A 19,415-nucleotide genomic window follows, 5' to 3' on the forward strand; every position below is an offset into this window, starting at 1 on the left:
TCTTTTCTATATAGATAATGATTTTTAAATCAGAGTTAAGAAGGGGATGATCAGAATCTTGCATATATAAAGTCAATTTATGATAACTATTGATGAAATATATGTATCAAAGGATGATACAGGTTTTAGCCTGAGCTTTACAAAATAAAAATAACATACAAATTGAATATTAATAAAGAGAAAAATCACAACAAAATATTAATTTTAAAGTTGCCAAATATTACACATAGAATACTCTCAGGGCCTTGAAACTTGCCTATTGACAAATATTGCTCAGAAAATACTTTCAGAGCATTGAAGGTGGCTTGTTCTAGATAGCGTTCTAAAACTTAACTTTATTAGATTCATGGTAATTTCATCTCTGAAATTAGGTTTGTTTTTTTCGCTCTTCTACTTTTCTCTGGCTCCACTCCTTATCTTAACAGTTCTTCTATTTTCTTGGACACAAGTATCCTGAAAGAAGAAATCAACTCTGGAAGTCACACGTAAATACTACATAGATAAGGCTTTTGTGTTGACAAGGACTGTATTTAACTAACCTGGTTCTCTCTATATATCAGCTATACTAACTATTCTTGCTAGATCTCATTAAGCACAAATTTTTAAGTTATAATAACTACTTTGCTGTGGTTTAAAAAGTTAGAAAATTGTTTCATGCCTTTTGTTTCATTTGGTTTGTCTGTTTGTTTATCTGTGTGATATGGTCTCATGTACCATAGGCTGGTCTTGAATGTCTCATCTTCCTGTTTCCACTTTCCAAGTGCTGGGATTTTAGATGTATGTTACCGTGTCTGAATTCTTATGATAATGTTGGCTAAAGAAACCTAACCACAAATATGGGTATTTCTTATAAGATAAGTAATATAATTTCTACCTTGTCTGGGAGCATTATTTTATATCCAAGAAAATGTACTGATGCTTTGGCATTATTTGTTCCAACATCTCATCAAACTCATCTTTCCTTTAAGATGCTTGTTTCATATACTTTTGCACATTTGATGTGTAGGTAACTGTGACTACTTAATCAAGAATTATGAAGGGCAAAATATTTATTATGATATAAAATTTTACACAATCTGAGATTTGTTTTCTATGATAATCTTCTCCAAAGCTTCCTCAGGTCTTTGATGGCCGTCACAATTCTTTGATAGCAATGATTCTGTAGTAAATTATGAAATATATTCTAAGAAGATGTGTTGATTCTCAACATCAGTAATCCAAATATATTAGAAGCAAAAGTTTAACTGTTTTGAAATTTTATTGTAGAACCTTTTAATCACAAATGTGTCTATAAATGAACATGATTTTTTGAAGAATCTGGATTACCATTAAAAAAAGAAATGTCTAGAAATGATTAGAGAGCAGGGAAGTTTAAGCTTATTGCCCAACAAGCAAAACAGAATTAAGGAATATCCAAATTAATGAAGTAAATAAGAAGCAAATTCAATAGTTTTTAATATTTAAAAATTCAATCAGATACCCCATCCTCTATTGTGAAGTCCAGAAGTGAGTATATTTCCAGGTTAATAGAATGTGTGGTTAAATTTTGAAATTCTGTATGAAATTCTGGTTTTTTTTTTTTTCGTGCAAAATGCACCATCTAAACTAAGAGTGTTTCCTGTCTCTAAAAGTCATCATAATACAAAATCTAGAATCTAGCCTCAAAAGGAACCTTGCATTTTTATTTCAGATTCTGTTATTGTATTAGAATGGCAAGTAATGAACTAATTTACAAACATTTTGAATTTAAATTGTTATTGCTGCTCAGAGGAAAAGCATAGAATTAGTTGACAACTTGCTTGTATTCAAGTGGTAAGTATCAGGAGATGAAGTAGGAGCCCAGTATCAGAAACTAGAATTTCTGAAGTATACATGGAAGTACTAAATAAATAAACCTGATATATATGTTATATAGACTAGCAATGACTATTGCTAGTCTATATAACATAATGGTTCTAAATTTTTCCCATTATGTAATGTTATATGATAGCCCAGATTTTTCTTTTACACTGAAAAAAAAATCTCCTTTATTTCTCTAACTACCCAGGTAAAGCATGTTTGACATTTTTTTGTATAATCTTCCAAAAATATTCTAATTACGTAATCAGTGCTACCTCTTAGTCACAAGTGACCACGTGATGTCCAAACGCAGCTAATATATCTACAATACAACTCCTGTGCCTATGGCTCAGGGATTATAGCAAAAGGGGGCAAAAATGTTTAAGTGTCAGATTTATCTTTTAAAATAAATATTTAGAATCTGCAGAGTAGCTTCCCATTTTTAAATTCCCTTCCTACTCAGTCTCACACATTTTAGTTCATGTTCTCATGTCTTCACTTCAAGTAGACTTTATAACCAGTGACATGCCTACCCATAACCTCACCACCACAAATGTTTCTTCTAGTTCAATGAGAATTACCAGAAAATGCCAATTATATGGGCAAAATTTTAAAGAACATCCACAATCTTAAAGACAATTCCATGCAGCTTTTTTCTTTTCACTAAGAGAGGATCCTTCATTTCACATCTTGGTCAATTTTAAAGTCTGCACGTGGATAACAAGTAAATATTTGCATAACAAAGCAGTTTGCATTTTCAATAATCATTTCAATTTTGTCCTCAAAATGACTCTGTGATAGATATTATTATTATAGGAATGATTATTCTACCTACTTAAAAATTTAAACTGAAGTATAGATATAAAATATGCCCTTCTGTACCTTTTTTATGACTAATACCCATCAAGTTCCATTGAATCATCCATTTCGTCTGTTAATCCATTTATCACCCATAATCAGTTGTCTTGTCTCAGTATCTAATCTAAAATTTAACCACTCTTCAAAAATGGCCCCCTACCCAACTACAGAAATTAATTCAATATCAGCATATTGCCTTCCTTCCCTCTTCATCCAAAATATTTGGCCACTAATGAAGTTTTCAGAATGCCTCCAATAATGATGAACATCGTGTTGCTTGTCAAACATTTGACTGAAAACAACCAGAAAAGCTTAACAAAATGAAAATCTACAGAGGCATTGGAAATGTAACAGGCTTTTAAAAAACATGGGATCAATACCTTGAAGGAAACAAAATCTAGACTGTAAAGCAATGCAAGACAGAAGACAGTGGTGTCAGAAGTGATGGAGTACTGTTTATAAAACACAAAGAAATGGACTGGAAGTACTGAAAGGAAATAACTTCAAACAAAAAAGTCTATGTTCTTTAAAAAACATCCGACAGACTGAAAGTGAATAAAAACTTTTTGGACAAAAAAAATTGCTGAGAATTTATTACAAGCACACCCAAAGTAAAGGTTGTTCTTCAACAGAAGAAAGTGATGTCAGATGGGAATCCCCGGGAATGCAGAAAGGAATCAAGAGCAGCAAAACTGGTAAATATTTATGTAAATCTAAATTATTATTTTCTATGTAAAATGATAATAATTGTATGAGTCTTAAAAGTTGTAGAAATCAAGTTCATTACAATAGCAGCTAAAAAGGAGGAGAGGTAGATTAATGGAGTTTAAGTAATCTAGTAGGTTTGAATTATCCAAGAAATGAAAAAGCCTTTTTTGAAGCCAAGGAATGCTTGCAAAATCACTAAAAGAAACAGAAATGATTTGTAACTGATAGTAGATCAAGACAAGAAAACTTGAAAACAATTATTAAGGTGTCAAATTGAACCTCAGTTGTACCAAATATGACCTTAAATGTAAAAGGATGAAATGGTCTAATTAAGTAAAGAAACTCATACTTGGCTGGATAAACACTACTTAAAAGAGACACACCTAAAATGATGCTATTTTTAAAATAAAAATGGTAAGAAAATTGTGTTAATGCACTTAAGGTTGGCATATCAAATATATAGATTTAAAATAAAATTAATGATTAAATTAAGATTATATCTTATTTTCACCAGAAAATTAGTACAATTTTAAATTTATTTGACTATAGTATAGGCATAATTTTAAAAGTAAATCTCTTCAGCTACAAAATTACAAAACTATACATAGGCACAAACATACTTCATCTTTTTGTTACCGAGGAGGATACTTTTTCTCATTTTTAAATATAATTATTTAAATCTCTCATGTCTGCCAGTCCTTGCTTGTTTTCTCTCTCCCTCTCCTTCTCCCTCTCTCTATTTCTGTTGATTGCCTGATGGATTCTCTTATAATTTATCTGTTCTTTGAATTCCACTATATGGATCTACTACTTATTTTCTGCCTTTCTCCAAACTAAGATAGTTCTTGGTTCTGCTTCTTGTATTTCTTCACTTTTCCTTTAAATTTGAGCTAAGATTTCTAGACTGACATTCTAATATGACTCTGAAATGCTCATTGCATATAAATCAAGTACTTGCAACAACTGTTGTACAAATGTTCAACATCAGTAAGCCTCTTTATTTTTCAACGAACTTGATCAGTACTATTTAAAACTGTATTAGACCAGTGTTAAATTATCTGGCCATTTTTCTTAGTTCTACTTATTGTGTCTCACTGGTTTTAAATATAAATGTTAGATTCCTTTTGCAGTTCTTCCTGAGGTGTTTGTTTTACCCATAATCCGTCTACATTATTATGTTTCAAGGCACAAAGTTTTGACTGTATAATCAGAATTAGTTGAGACACTTGTTAAAGTGAATATGCCTGAACTTTTCACCCTAGCTAAAATAGAATGTGCAAGATAGGGACCGAAATTTGCAGTAGATAACAAACCCTTGGTGATTCTGATTAATATATGTTTTACAAAATAAAGAAGTAATAAAAATCACATTGTTGTTTTAGTATTGATACTAGGTATTTACTTGATTTTAAATGCTTGACTTACAAATCACCTCCAAAGTTTCGAAAAACAATAGACATAAAAATGCAATTTTCATTCTTTTTTCATGAACTTAGATTAATTCATTTATTTTCTTAGATTTAAACACAGTCTACTTCTAAATATATAAAAATAAGTCTTTTTGAAATCTTAATGTTCTTTCTATACACATGAAAGCCAAAGATAGTTTGTAAATGTTGGAGCTGGGAGTTATAATTTCACACTTACCTAGCTCAACACTAATAATAATTAACAAATCAGCACTATGACCATCACCATTATCAGTAGACAAAGGAAAATATGAACTACTAACAAGTTTATTTTTCTTGCCTATGAGTTACACAGAAATGAGGTAAAAATAGATGATGACCTGTTATCACTAAGTACTTAAAAGTAAATGCACTTTGGAGGTCCTACTTTTTATCTTACTCACTTTTTCTCTGCCTGTACAACCCAACATCTCACTCAAGACATTAAAAAAATTCATTAATAACTATGAGCATTTACAATACTCTCTTAATTTTAATGAATTTATGCTGTGAATGGCTTTCATTAATTAACTTATTTACATCTCAATTTCAGCTTCCCCTCATGCTTCTCCTCCCAGTGACCCCTCTCTGACTTCATCTCACTCCCATTCTCCCATCCTCCCATCCTCCCTTTCCCCTTTCTACTCAGAAAAGGGAAGACTTCCCACTGTGGATTTTAACTTATCTTGGCATATCAAGTTGCACTAGGGCTAGGCATGTCTTTTGCTCTTATGGCAAGGCAAGGCAGCCTAGTTACGGGTAAAGGCTCCAGAGGCAGGCAACAGAGTCATGAACAGCCTCTGCTCCTGCTGTTACGGCTCTCAACATGAAGCCCCAGCTTCATAACTATTACATATATGCAGAAGGCCTAGGTCAGAAATTCTATATTTTTGTTGGATATTTGAGTGGTTTAGTTATCAGGGTGACTGTGGCCTCACAAAATGAATTCTGTTTCTATTTTATGGAATAGTTTGAGTAGTATTGCTATTAGCTCTTCTTTGACAGTTTGGTAGAATTCTATACTAAAGCCATCTGGCCATGGGCTTTAAATTCTTTACATAATCTCCATTTAACTTTGAGAAATGGTATCTATCAAGAAAATAATCCATTTAATTAGATTTTCCAATTTTGTGAAGTTCAGTGTTTTGAAGTAAGACCTAATGATTTCCTTAATATTTGTTATGTTCTGCCTTTTCACTTGTGATTTTGTTAATTAAATATTGTCTCTCTGCCTTTTAGTTAGTTTGGCTAAGGATTTATCTTATTTTTTCAAAGATCTAAATCTTTGGTTCATTGATTCTTTGTACTGTTCTCTTCATTTCTAATTTTTGGATTTCTGCTGAATTTTATTATTTCCTGCCATCTACCTCCTCTTGGGTACTTTTGCTTCTTTTTGTTCCAGAGCTTTAGGGTATGTTGTCAACTTGCTAGTATGAGATCTGTCAAATTTCTTTAGGAAGGCACCTAATGCTATGAACTTTCTTCTTAGCACTGCCTTCATTGTGTCCCATATTTTTGGATACATTTTACCATTATTTTCATTGAATTCTAGAATTTTTAAATTTTTTTTCAATTCTTAGTTGACCCAGTGGTCATTGAACAGAGAGTTGTTCAGTTTCCTTGAGTATGTAGGCTTTCTATTGTTTCTGTTGTTGTAGAAGTCCAGCTTTAATCCATGGTGGTATGATAAGATAAAAGACATTATTTCAATTCTCTTACATCTGTTGAGGCTTGCTTTGTGGACAACTATATGGTCAATTTTGGAGAAGGTTCCATAAGGTGCTGAGAAGAAAGTATATTCTTTTGTGTTTAGGTGAAATATACTGAAGTTATCTGTTAGGTTCTTTTGATTCATAATATCTGTTAGTTTCATTATTTCTCTGGTTTCTGTCTGGATGACCTATCCATTGAGGAGAGTGGAATGTTCAAGTGTCACATATTATTGTGTGGGATTCAATGTGTGAGTCAAACCTTAGTAATATTTCCTTTATAAATGTGGATACCTTTTCATTTGAGGCATAAATACTCAGAATTGAGATGTCAACTTAGTGGATTGTTTTTTGATGGTTATGAAGTGTCCTTCCCTATTTATTTTGGTTAATTTTGGTGCAAAATCTACTTCATTAGAGTTTAGATTACTTCCTGGGTCCATTTGCTTGGAAAATCTTTTTCTAGACCTTTACTCTGAGGTATTGTCTCTTTGTTATTGACATGCAGTAGGCAGCAGAATGATACATCCTGGTTTTACATCCATTCTATTAGCCTTTGTCTTTTTACTAGTCAATTGAGTCCATTGATGTTGGGAGATTTTAATGACTGATGATTGTTAATTCTGGATATTTTTATGTTGGTGGTGGTAGTGTGTGTGTGCGTGTGTGTGTGTTTTCCTTATTTTTTTCTGTTGTAGAATTATATATTTCTTGTGTTTTTCTTGGGTGTAGTTAACCTCTGGATTAGAGTTTTCCTTCTAGTATCTTCTATAGTGCTGAATTTGTGGATAGATATTGCTTAAATTTGGTTTTATCATAGAATATCTTATGTTTTCCATCTATGGTGACTGAAGGTTTTGCTGGGTACAGTAGTCTGAGGTTGTATCTCTGGACTCTGAGACTGCAAGTCACTACCCAGGCCGTTCTAATTTTAGGGTCTCTGTTAAAAAGTCAGGTGTAATTCTGAGAGGTCTGCCTTTATATGTTACTTGGCTTTTTTTCTTTTGCAGCTTTTGATATTCTTCTATACATTTACTGTTTTGATTATTATGTGGCAGGAGGACTTTCTTCTGGTCCAATCTATTTAGTGTTCTATAAGCTTCTCATACATTTATAGACATCTTTTTAATTTTGTGGATGTTTTTTGCTATGATTTTGTTGAAAAAATTTTCTGGGCCTTGGAGCTTGGAGTCTTCTCCTCGTATTCCTGTTGTTCTTAGCTTGTACCTTTTAATAATATTCCAAATTTCTTGGATGTCTTTTTTTTCAGGAACTTCTTATATTGAACATTGTCTTTGAGAAATTTATCGATTTTTTCAATCATATCTTCTATGCCTCAGAGACTCTCTTTCATCTCTTATATTCTGTTGGTGATGCTTGTGCCTATAGATCCTGTTCTCTTTAGATTTTCCATCTCCAGGATTCCCTCCCTCAGTTTGTGTTTTCTTTATTGCTATTTCCATTTGAGGTCTTGAACAGTTTTAATTTCCTTCCCCTATTCTTTTGTACTTTGTTATATTTCTTTAAGTGACTCATTCATTTCCTCTTCAAAGTCCCCTTTCATCTTTATAAGATTGGATTTATTAAAAACACTGTCTTTTATCCACTGGGTGGTTTCAGCTTCTTTGTCAAGGATCAAGTAACCATAGGTGTGTAGGTTTATTTCTGGGTCTTCAATTCTTTTCCATTGATCTTCCTGCCTGTCTCTGTACCAATACCATGCAGACTTATTTATTTATTTATTTATTATATGTAATAATAATAAATTACACTGTAGCTGTAATAATACTGTAATAATAAAGTATACTGTAGCTATCTTCAGACCGCAGAAGAGGGCATCAGGTCTCATTACAGATGGTTGTGAGCCACCATGTAGTTGATGAGATTTGAACTCAGGACCTCCAGAAGAGCAGTCAGTGCTCTTAAATGCTGAGCCATCTTTCCAGCCTCTACTATGCAGTTTTTATCATAGCTGCTCTGTAATATAGCTTGAGGTCACGGATAGTGATTCCCCCAAAAGTTCTTTTATTGTTAAGAATAGTTTTCGCTATCCTGAGTTTTTTGTTATTCCAGATGAATTTGCAAATTGCTCTTTCTAAGTCTGTGAAGATTTTAGTTGGAATTTTAATGGGGATTGCATTGAATCTGTAGATTGCTTTTGGCAAGATGGCCATTTTTACTATATTAATCCTACCAATCCATGAGCATGGGAGATCTTTCCATCTTCTGAGATCTTCAATTTCCTTCTTCAGAGACTTGAAGTTCTTGTCAAACAGATCATTCACTTGCTTAGTTAGAGTCACACCAAGTATTTTTATATTATTTTTGACTATTGTGAAGGGAGTTGTTTCCCTAATTTCTTTCTCAGTCTGTTTATCCTTTGAGTAGAGGAAGACCACTGATTTGCTTGAGTTAATTTTATATCCAGCCACTTTGCTGAAGTTGTTTATTATCTTAGAAGTTCTGTGTTGGAATTTTTGCTGGTGGGAATGCAAGCTGGTACAACCCCTCTATAATTCAGTTTGGTGATTCCTCAGAAAATTGGACATAGTATTACTCATCTGAGGACCCAGCAAAACTACTCTTGGACATATACCCAGAAGATGCTCCAACATGAAATAAGTACACAAGCTCCACTATGTTCATAGCAGCCTTATTTATAATAGCCAGGAGCTGGAAATAACCCAGATGTCCCTCAACAGATGAATGGATACAGAAAATGTGATACATTTACACAATGTAGAACTACTCGGCTGTTAAAAACGATGAATTCATGAAAGCCTTAGGCAAATGGATAGAACTAAAAAATATCATCCTGAATGAGATAACCCAATCACAAAAGAAAACACATGGAATGTACTTACTGATAAGTGGATACTAGTCCAAAAGCTCCAAATAACCAGGGTACAATTCACAGACGACATGAACCTCAATAAGAAGGAAGACCAAAGTGTGGGTGCTTTGCTGCTTCTTAGAAGGAGAACAAAATACTTACAGGAGTAAATATGGAGACAAAATGTAGAGCAGAGTCTAAAGGGAAGGTCACCAGGAGACTGTCCCACCTGGGGATCCATTCTGTATACAGTTACCAAGCCTAGGCACTATTATGAATGCCAAGAAGTGCATGCTGAAAGGAGCCTGATATGATTGTCTCTGAGAGGCCCTGCCAGAGCCTTACAAAAACAGAGGCTTATGTTAGCAGCCAACCATTTGACTGAGTGAGAGGTCCCTAATAGAGGAGTTAGTGAAGGGACTAAAGGAGTCAAAGGGATTTGCAACCCCATAGGAAGAACAACAATATCAACCAACCAGATCCCCCAGAACTCCCAGAGACTAAGCCATCAACAAAGGAGCACACTTGGCTTCAGCTGTATATGTAGCAGAGGAAGGCCTTGTCATGCACCAATGGAAGGAGAGGTTCTTGGTCCTATGAAGGCTTGCTATATTCCCCAGTGTAGGAGAATTGAGGTGGGAGTGGGTGGGTGGGTGGAGGAACACCCTCATAGCAGCAGGAGGAGGGACAATATGATAGGGTGTTTCTGTGAAGGAGGGAAACCAGGAAATGGGATAACATTTGAAATGTAAATAAAGAAAAATCCAATAAAAGAAAAGAAAAAGGAAAAAGATTGGATTTAACATCATTTTCTTATACTTCAAGGGGATCAGGACAATCAGGGATTGCTATAATAGGATAGCTGGGCTCTGGTGTTGCCATATTGTCCTGGTTGTTATTAATTATGTTTTATTGCTGGCCTTTAGCCACCTAGGTTTTGCTGTTATTATAGGTGTAGCTTCTGATTCCTAAGTTTATCTTTTTTGGATAGATGGGATTTTTGTTTGTTTATTTGGGTTTGAGTTTTTTTTTTTTTTTAATAAGGGTTCAACATCTCCTCTAGTCCACCACCCACCAGAGGTAGAAGAGAAAGCTTTTAGAGTACAGGGGTAGTATACCTGTTTAGAAATAGTTCTTTGGGGCCAAGTCCAATCTGTGTTGTCAGGATATCGGCAGTTCAGTCTAGTAGCAAACACCAAATATGAACCAGCAGCTGCAGTCCAGTCTACGTGGCAGTCACCACCCATGAACAAGCAAGGACAGTTCAATCCTGAAGAGTCTATCACAAGGCTCACCAACAAGCCTTAGGGTGCAGAATCAGTATGAAGCTGCAAAAACCTCATGAAAAGTTCTTTGGCGAGTTTCTCTCAATGGCATCACCGCAAGCAGAGCTTAGCAACACAATATAAGGTGAACCAATATGTGCATGTTGTTAGTGAAGAATAGTGAGACTGAGCAAAGCAAACCAATGCTCGAGCTCCCATTGTCTGTGGGGTCATATTTATACTCCTTCGTCAAGAGTGTTTCCACATGTCTGCTTTACTAAAACACCCTTTAACCTGTGTGTCCCAGCAAAACATCATTTGACATAACTTACTTTCCAAAGAAACCAGAAGTTTCCACTTCAGTTTCACCTACACAAGCACTCAACTTTGAAGTTTCTTCTGTTAGTATAAGTGACCTGGAGACCTCCAAGCCTCCAGAGTGCTGTTTCCAGACCACTGGCCCATTAAATTTCGAGCTAGGGACTACGTGTCAGGACATGGAGGTTTGTTCTGGGTGATCAGAGGACCTTGGCAAAGGTTTCTCTAGTGAGATTGAAGGACACTCTTCTCCCAGCTCCAGGCATTGGATCTCTTGGTTGCTGGATCACCGGACAATTCTGTTACTCATTGCTTTTAACTGGATTAATTCTACATGCAGTTCTGATGGACAGGGAGGTACTTTGTCACAGAAGTAGGCCTCTGGAGGGTCACTGTGCCTGTGGCTTCTTGAGCCTTCCTTAATCCAGTACAATGAATCTAAAGAGTTATGTTAGGTGGCTTCTTGCATTTTGGTTCCTGGGAGGAGACTGGAGGGTGACTGGCAACAGGAAAGCTTCCTCTTTAGTTCCCTTCCTTTTCAGCTCCAACTCTGCATTTCGAAGCCTCTGCCTATCAAGTGCTGCATTAAAATGGTGTGCCACTATGGGGTATCTTTATGTGGCACTGAGCATTGAAGCCTGGACTTTATGCACACTAGACAAGTACTGTACTAACAGACTGACATCCCTGGCGTTTTTTTTTTTTTGGAACATGATTTTAATATTTTCAACTTAATATTCAACAAACAGAATAATTACTTTAAGATGTATTTTATAGCTATGTCTCCTGTTTCATTTCTGATTTTATTAAATTGGATACTGTCTCTGTGCTCTCTGGGAGAATTGAGTTCTGATGATGCCAAGTAACCATTGTTTCTGTTGCTTATGTTCTTACACTTGCCTCCCACCATCTGATTATCTCTAGTGCTACCTGCTCTTGCTATATGTGACTATATCTGACTATATCTTGCTATATCTGTTCTTCCCATGATTCTGGTTGTGTCAGAACTCTTTAGAGTTCAAATGTCTCTGGGATCCTGCGATTCTAATATCATGTGATCCTCTGATCCTGGGTCTGTCAGAGTTCCTTGGAGTCATGCTGACTCTGGGACCCTGAGATCCTGGTGTGACCAAGCTCCTGCAAATCTGGGATCCTGGAGTTTTTTCGTTTTTTGTTTTTTGGGTTTTTTTTTTTTTTTTGGTTTTGTTTTTTTGTTTATGTTTTCCCCTTGCTTTGTATTTCTTCTCTGTCTCCTGGCTTGAATGGCCTGAAGTTCTGGTAACTAGCTATTCTTCAGGTCTAGCAGGGTGTCCCCTTGTGGTTTTATGGCCTTTGGGGTTATCCTTGCCTCTAGTTCCCTAGTACCAGCATGGACTATGGTTCCTGGTGCAGATGGACCTCCAGAAAAGCAGGTGGGGTGTGGGTTAGAAAATGAAGTCCCAGTGATGGGTGTGAAGTTTAAGTCTGATGAGTGTGTTTGGAGGCAATATTTAGGCCAAGGACTTAGGAAGGGGCTTACTTGGTGTCCCTGGAGTGGGCATTCTTTCAGGAAAGCAGGCAGAGTTGTGGGGCAGGAAATGAGGCACTGAGTATATAGTGTAGTTTACAAAATATTGAAGATGCTATGGATGACTTTGAATAAGAAGAAATGTTACATAAAATGTCACAGGGAAGTATCATTCGTTAAATTTATTATTGTCATATTTTTATGTTCAAATTATTTCATGCCTCTGTTATGTTATACATACCTGAATTGTCAGAAAATAATCTGTTTACTTAAGGGTATAAACTTAAGTTCTTGCCAGCATTTTTTCCTTTTTTGGGATATTTTCTTTATTTATATTTCAAATGTTATCCCCTATCCCATCCCCTTCCTCCTGCTTCTATGAGGGTGTTCCCCCACCCACCCACCCACTTCTACCTCCCTGCCCTGGCATTCTCCTACACTGGGGCATCAAACCTTCACAGGACCAAGAGCCTCTCCTCCCATTGATGCCAGACAAGGCATCTGCTACATATGTGGCTGGAGCCATGTATACTCTTTGGTCGTTGATTTAGTCTCTGGGAGCTCCAGGGCAGGGGGTCTGGTTGGTTGATATTGTTGCCCTTCCTGCGGGGTTGCAAACCCCTTCACCTCCTTAGTCTTTTCTCCTACCAGAATTTTTTAAAAATATAAATGTTTAAAAGCTAATTGTAATTTAAATTGTTCCTTCAGATAATAAAGTTGGAAATAAAGTATTTAGCTGTATTTTTTTTTTTGAAGAAAATGTCTATGTCAGATATTTGATAAAGATGGTAAGGAAACAAGCTAATTTTATTCAGTAAGTATGGAATAGTGAAGAAACCTCAGGGAGTCAGGAGTTTATAAAAAGCAAAAGGCAGTAAACCTTTTATAGTTTCTTGGGATATGCTAGAGTATACAACGTAGCCTAAGAAAGGGTGTTGGTACATGTGAGTAGGCTATTCACTTTTGTAACTGGTACTTAAACAGGGAAAGACAGTACTATACTTGTTGCAGGAGGCACGGGTACAAGTAGGAACAAAGTGACCATCATAGTTAGGCTAATACTCCCATTTGTACTAGGAAAAAGAGTTAATTCTTTGAAGGAGTATATTTAAGACCTGACACTAAAGTTGTCAGTGGTAAATGATATCTCAACAAACAAGAAAGAATTAATATGAAACTTTAAAAATAATTGTACTTGGAGAAATTTTTTTTCTCTAGTGCCTTTTGACTTACTATTAGGTTTTTGGCTCCAGCAAATAGTAAATTGTTCTGAAGTTTAAACTTTCGTAGATATTATAAGGATGTCTGGGTTTATCCTAAGGATATTATCTTAAGGTCACAGACAGTAGGGTTTCCTTAAGTCTATTATATGGAGTCAGCTGTAGAGTGTTTTGTAGCTCTTAGTAGTAACTGTCAGTTGCCAATCCTCTTTTCTCCAGAAGCTGTCAACTTTCAGTAGTTTTTCAGATCTTAGTGGCTTATTTAAATAAAAGAAGATGAAGAAGAAAAAAAGAAATTGAGTTGGGAGAGGGACATGTTAGGGTGGTTAATGGGGTAAATTGGGAGTTGGTGTTATCATACTGAATTTAATAAATGTTTTATAAAAGTTACCAAATAATAAAATATGTAATAAAAGTAGTAACTATCAACTTGTCATGCAAGTTGCTATAATTTAGTGAAGAAATGAAATAGTTTTTCTAGGATAGCTATTAAGTAGCACTTACACAGCATACAGGAGATTTGTTATTAATAAAATTTTGGTAGAATGCTTTGCTTGATAGTTTAGAAATATCTGGATTAGTCTTCTTATAATGGGGTTCAAGGATCAATAAAACTCACATACCTGTTGCTTATTACTGATTGGTAGAGCATGAGGGTAGAGAGTGGTAACAAAGATTCAGCATGTGCTTATGTAGTGAAAAATAGCTGTTTTGTTTTATATTAGTTCTTAATTGGTTGGTTGAATGACTATTATTTAAGACCAATTACCCAATTAAATATTTCAATAAATAATAAATGTAATTGAAATGTTTATGTAGATCTGATGTAAGGTTATGTTTCTAGGGAAAAAAGATCTGATGTCTATATACAGTTTCATTTAGTTGGGAAATTAAGCCTATATCTTCATTATCATATGAATTTAAGAGGGTACAGTAATATACAGAATGGAAGTATCGATAGCCAACATAATGTAATCATAAAATTTGTAGGGAAAGTCATGAATCTGGAGATTATTATGTTAAGATAAGTAACAGAGACTTTAGAAAGATAAATGCTTCATGTTCTATCTGATGTATAAATCTTAGAAATTAAGTTTTATATCTCTGTATATTTGTTTGGGTATAAGCCATGAAACTAGAGAACAGATAATAAGAAGGGAAAAAAGTTCTTAGGAAAAGTAGAGATTAATAAAAGTAGGGTAATATAAATATGAAATGAATGTGAATGGATGACTACTAGCAGAAAAGTGGTAACCGAACTGAACAGTTTATGAGGAAAGAGTAATGGAAAGGATCAACAATAAAAGTATACTTGAAAATGTCTTAATGAATCACATATGATAATTTAAAATGCATGTAAAAAAAGGAGAAAAATACATATTGTAAAATATTTATCAACATTTGTTTTACCGATAAACATTTCTCAAAACCTATATTCTGATTATATATGCAACTATATATGTTTATCTGAATTATGTATACACATGTATACATATATATACATGTATATACATATAAACATAAACATGCCCTGCTTAGCACTTTGCTGAAAAGCCTATCCGTGCCTTAAAAAATAAAAACTTAAGTATTTGCTACAACATTTCCTATGTATTTATATTTTATACATATTTCTATATTTGGTTCTCCACATACCTTTAAGCAAAGTTTATTCACAAATGTATTAGTTATTACTAACTAGTCAATTTCATAACCTGCTGTATTAGTTCACTGTATTCAACAATCAGTTAGAAAACATATCTATTAAAATGTATGTATTTATAATTTGGCCAAATGAAGAATAGAAAGAGTCTAATTTCTCCCCATTGTTTCTATGGCAGGCTGACAATTTATTTTAAACTATGAGACAAAGACCAGAAGGTATTTAGCCACTCCAATAGAAGCTTTGTGGGGGATATACAACAGGGTCTTAGGGTGCTTCCCTTCTCTCTTCTGTTGCTTCCATTCTCAGCATGGAAAGGTACAAATATCTCTCTTGAATTTAGATTCTCCTCTGTTCTTCCAGATCTTCAGATCATTCTTTGTTGTGGTATAACTGCTACAGAGGTAGTAATTGAGCAGGTCCCTTGGCTTGTTACCACAATGATCTAAGTAGTAAATATGAAAGAGTTACATCAAACAATGGAGGTGGACAGACTCTGAAATCAGAACTGTACATGACACTGTCTCATATTTTTCATGATCATTTGTATAGGAAGTTTGTTGGATTTATTTATCAAATAACTCATAAAATTTGTGTAAACAAAATGGAAGGAGGCTGTTCACAAAAATGTAAATCAGAGCAAGCACTGTATTTGTAATGCTTATACTTTTATTTGTATATTAGGATGGTTAAAAAATAATTTGTTTAAAATTAGTTTAGAAATATAGCTGGAAATGTAGGTTATAAAAAACATAAGATGGTAGATTAAAATATAAAGTACAGTTTTCAAATAGGAAAATAACATGATAAAATATGACCAAATTGATTGAGCAATAAAAAAAATGAGGACAGGAAAAACATCAGGATATTTTTTTAAGTCAAGATAAGAGAGGTTGTGACATTTTAAAATTTTAGTTTATACTATCAGTGTGCTATTTTAAATATTTTATCTTACCAAATCACTTTAAATTTCTATAGATATACGATTTACTAAATGAGAATGCAGTTAGAAGCATTAAGTTCTTTGACAAAATTTACTGTGTTTGATATGATATAAGCATTGAAAATGGAAAAGGAATAAATACAATAGGCATCAGGTGGGGGCTCAAAACATGATAATCCAACACACACCATCTTGTCACACTGATTATTTTCAACGGAAGGAAGCAGAAAACTTAAAAAGAAGTTCACTTTCTGACTCCCTACTTTGACCTACTTACCATGAAGGAATATTGTAATTTTGTTGTTTTAGAAGGCCTTGCCATATATTTATATGCCAAAAAAAATAAGCTGAATAAACAGGCCTTGCCAAAGTCCTCTCAGTTTATTTTCATTAGCTCATATGCTTTTGTTATTTTCTTATCATACAGTTCTTAAAATTACAAAAGCCAACAGACTTAGTTGTAAAATTTAAGGCTGGGCTTGGTGTTTAGGGAGGTCGGAAATAGAGGTTGTTACACTTTGCTTCTAGGAATAACTGAAGTCAAAATTGTACTTGGCAACTTCAAAGTTGCAGAGTAATAACTTTATGACTTAAAAATCTGTCTTGTTTCGGTGCCATTCGAGACTAAGAAATGTAAAATGGTATTTATTTTTGATACATTTTGCAGCTAAGTAATACCCCAACCATTAACTGACTAACACAGCTGAAGTAAATAATTTCATTTTGGAGAGGATGTGGTTTTCAAGGCTCTTAGGAAAAACACATGGTCAAAAGAGCTGAACTAGGGCTCCTTAAGCTACTGGGAATAAATTTAATGGGAACATAATAGTACTATCTTATGTCCTTTGCAGTCTTCAATAGCACTTTGATGATTTTATTTTCTCTTCTTGAAATTGTGTTTGGTTGGAAACACAAAAACCTATTATGTCTAGAAGTATGCCTAATCACTAGTTCGTGTGTTCATTATTTATAATTTTCAGGTAGAGAAAATACTCTTCCACTATATATCTAGATATATAGTTTTAACATAAATATACTCATTGAATGAGTTTCATTAATTCATTCAGGAAATTACCTTTGATGATAAGATGCTCAATTTGAAAGCCCAAATGTAGGTGTAAATGGCATATTAAATTACTAATGGCAATAGTTATTTAGCTAGAAAAATTGAATTATTGTTATGTGAGACCAATATGCGTTTTTTTTTTTTGTATTGCACACAGCAGGTTAATGAAAACATGACAATACAGAAAAATAAGGAAAAAAACTGTCTTGGGAACTATTTAATAGAAATTTCTAGGAGCCAAGTAAAAATGCATTTTAAGCTGGTGTCAAATAAGACAGCCTTTTTATCTACATCCAGTGAAACCATTGGTAATAAATAATAAAGTTTAAAATTGTTACCAAACATTAACGTAATCTATTTATAAAATATTTTATTTGGTGTTTTGAAACATTAGTTACATCAGGGAAGTTTTATAGAGAAATGCAAAATGAATCATTTTTTGAGTTTGGTCCATATGCACACACACTTTACTCTGAAAGTGTTTTTGATATCCTCCTAAACCTAACATTTTACATGTTTTCATTTGCTTAATTTATTAATCAAAGGATAAAGGACAAGAAAATGATAAAAAATTTAGTATGCCTCAGTTAACAATAAAAGTAGAGATAAATGTTTGAGTACCAAGGTCCCTATCAAACAGTTTCAGTTTGATATCATTTATATCAAATATATCATTATAAAGTGTCTTTTTCATAGTTTTAAAACTTGTAGGGATTTTTTCCTTAGTAAAAGACAGCAAACTAAATAACAAAATGAAGACCCAAAAAAGTGTTCCATATACTCCTCAAATTTAGAAATGAGAAGCTATTAGGTAGGATTAATATATCACTTAGTATTTTAACTAGATTTATTCATTTTTATTTTGTTAAAGGGGTTTTCGATACATTGATCCTCAAGCTCTGTCACTCTTGTTCAGTTTCTAATTTATTTATGAATGTCTGAAGTCTAATTTGCTTTATTTTCCTTTCTGAGACTAGAATAATATCTATATGCTTTCAATAAAGACTGAGACTTTTTACCAAATATTTTATAAGGAAGCACAAGCAATAATTCTTTCTGACTTTGGTAGAATTTAGTTTTAACTTTTTTCTATAATTAAGATCCTATTAGTATCCAATGTAAACATAACTACACAAAATTATAAATCTTGTAGAGCAAATTACCACTCCCAGTGTTTTATCTTTTAATATATTCTCTTCTTTGGTCCTCATTACAATAGGATTAAGTAACCAGAGCCCAAATTATTATTCCAGTTACAAATGTGTAAACAAGCAAAAAATGGTTTATATAATATATATTCCATGTTCACTGCAGTTTGATTCTCACAATGACTGAGTGAAACTTAAGAATAAAGGTAAGATAATGGAAAATTACAAAGCATTCTTTTCCTTGTGCAACTGTAGCAAATTATCATAGATCAAATGACTTAACAAGTAGAAGTTTATTCTCTCACAGTTCTGTAGATTACTAGTCTGAATTCAGAAATCAAAGTGTCATTAAGGTCATGTTCTTCTAAAAGTTATGAGCAAAATATCTTTCCTAGCCCTTTCATCTCCTGGCAGTTGTCACCCACCATTCATGATTGATCACTGGTACAGCTATTGACCTTATTTTCTTTGTTTATGTTTCCAAACACTTCTGTCATCATTAAGATAGAAACCAGTTGATTTAGAAGCACCCAAATCCAGGATGACATCATCTTAACTTAAATTCTGTAGATACTCTGTTTCTGAATAAAGTCACTTTTATAGGTATCAAATTTTATAACAGTACCATATATTTTATCAAGCACAGTTCAGACAACAACTGACTTTAAGGAACTTACAGGAGTGACAGGGCTAGTTAAAAAAATTAAAGTGAATATTACAATAGAGTCAATGTTCACAAAATCTCAGTTCAACTGGTACTAAGATTAAACTGATTAAAAATCCTTCCTTAAGTCCTACAATTATTGACATGACAAGGCTAAGGATAACATCAACATTTCCTTAAATTCTAATCCAGATTTTCAAATCAATAATGTAAGGCTTTTTTTTTTTTT

The 19,415-nt window shown here is 33.8% G+C and overlaps 1 protein-coding gene across 1 annotated transcript in view; it reads left to right on the top strand.

The window, feature by feature from the left end:
* The window catches only part of LOC116088239, a 204,696-nt gene that overhangs the window by 115,334 nt on the left and 69,947 nt on the right, over window positions 1-19,415 (top strand). Inside the window, exon 9 of the mRNA XM_031367023.1 lies at window positions 426-485. Coding sequence (XP_031222883.1) covers window positions 426-485 — 60 coding nt within the window. The remainder of the gene's footprint in view (window positions 1-425; window positions 486-19,415) is intronic.

This window comes from Mastomys coucha, chromosome X (genome assembly GCF_008632895.1).
Source record: "Mastomys coucha isolate ucsf_1 chromosome X, UCSF_Mcou_1, whole genome shotgun sequence".
NCBI classification, from domain to species: domain Eukaryota; kingdom Metazoa; phylum Chordata; class Mammalia; order Rodentia; family Muridae; genus Mastomys; species Mastomys coucha.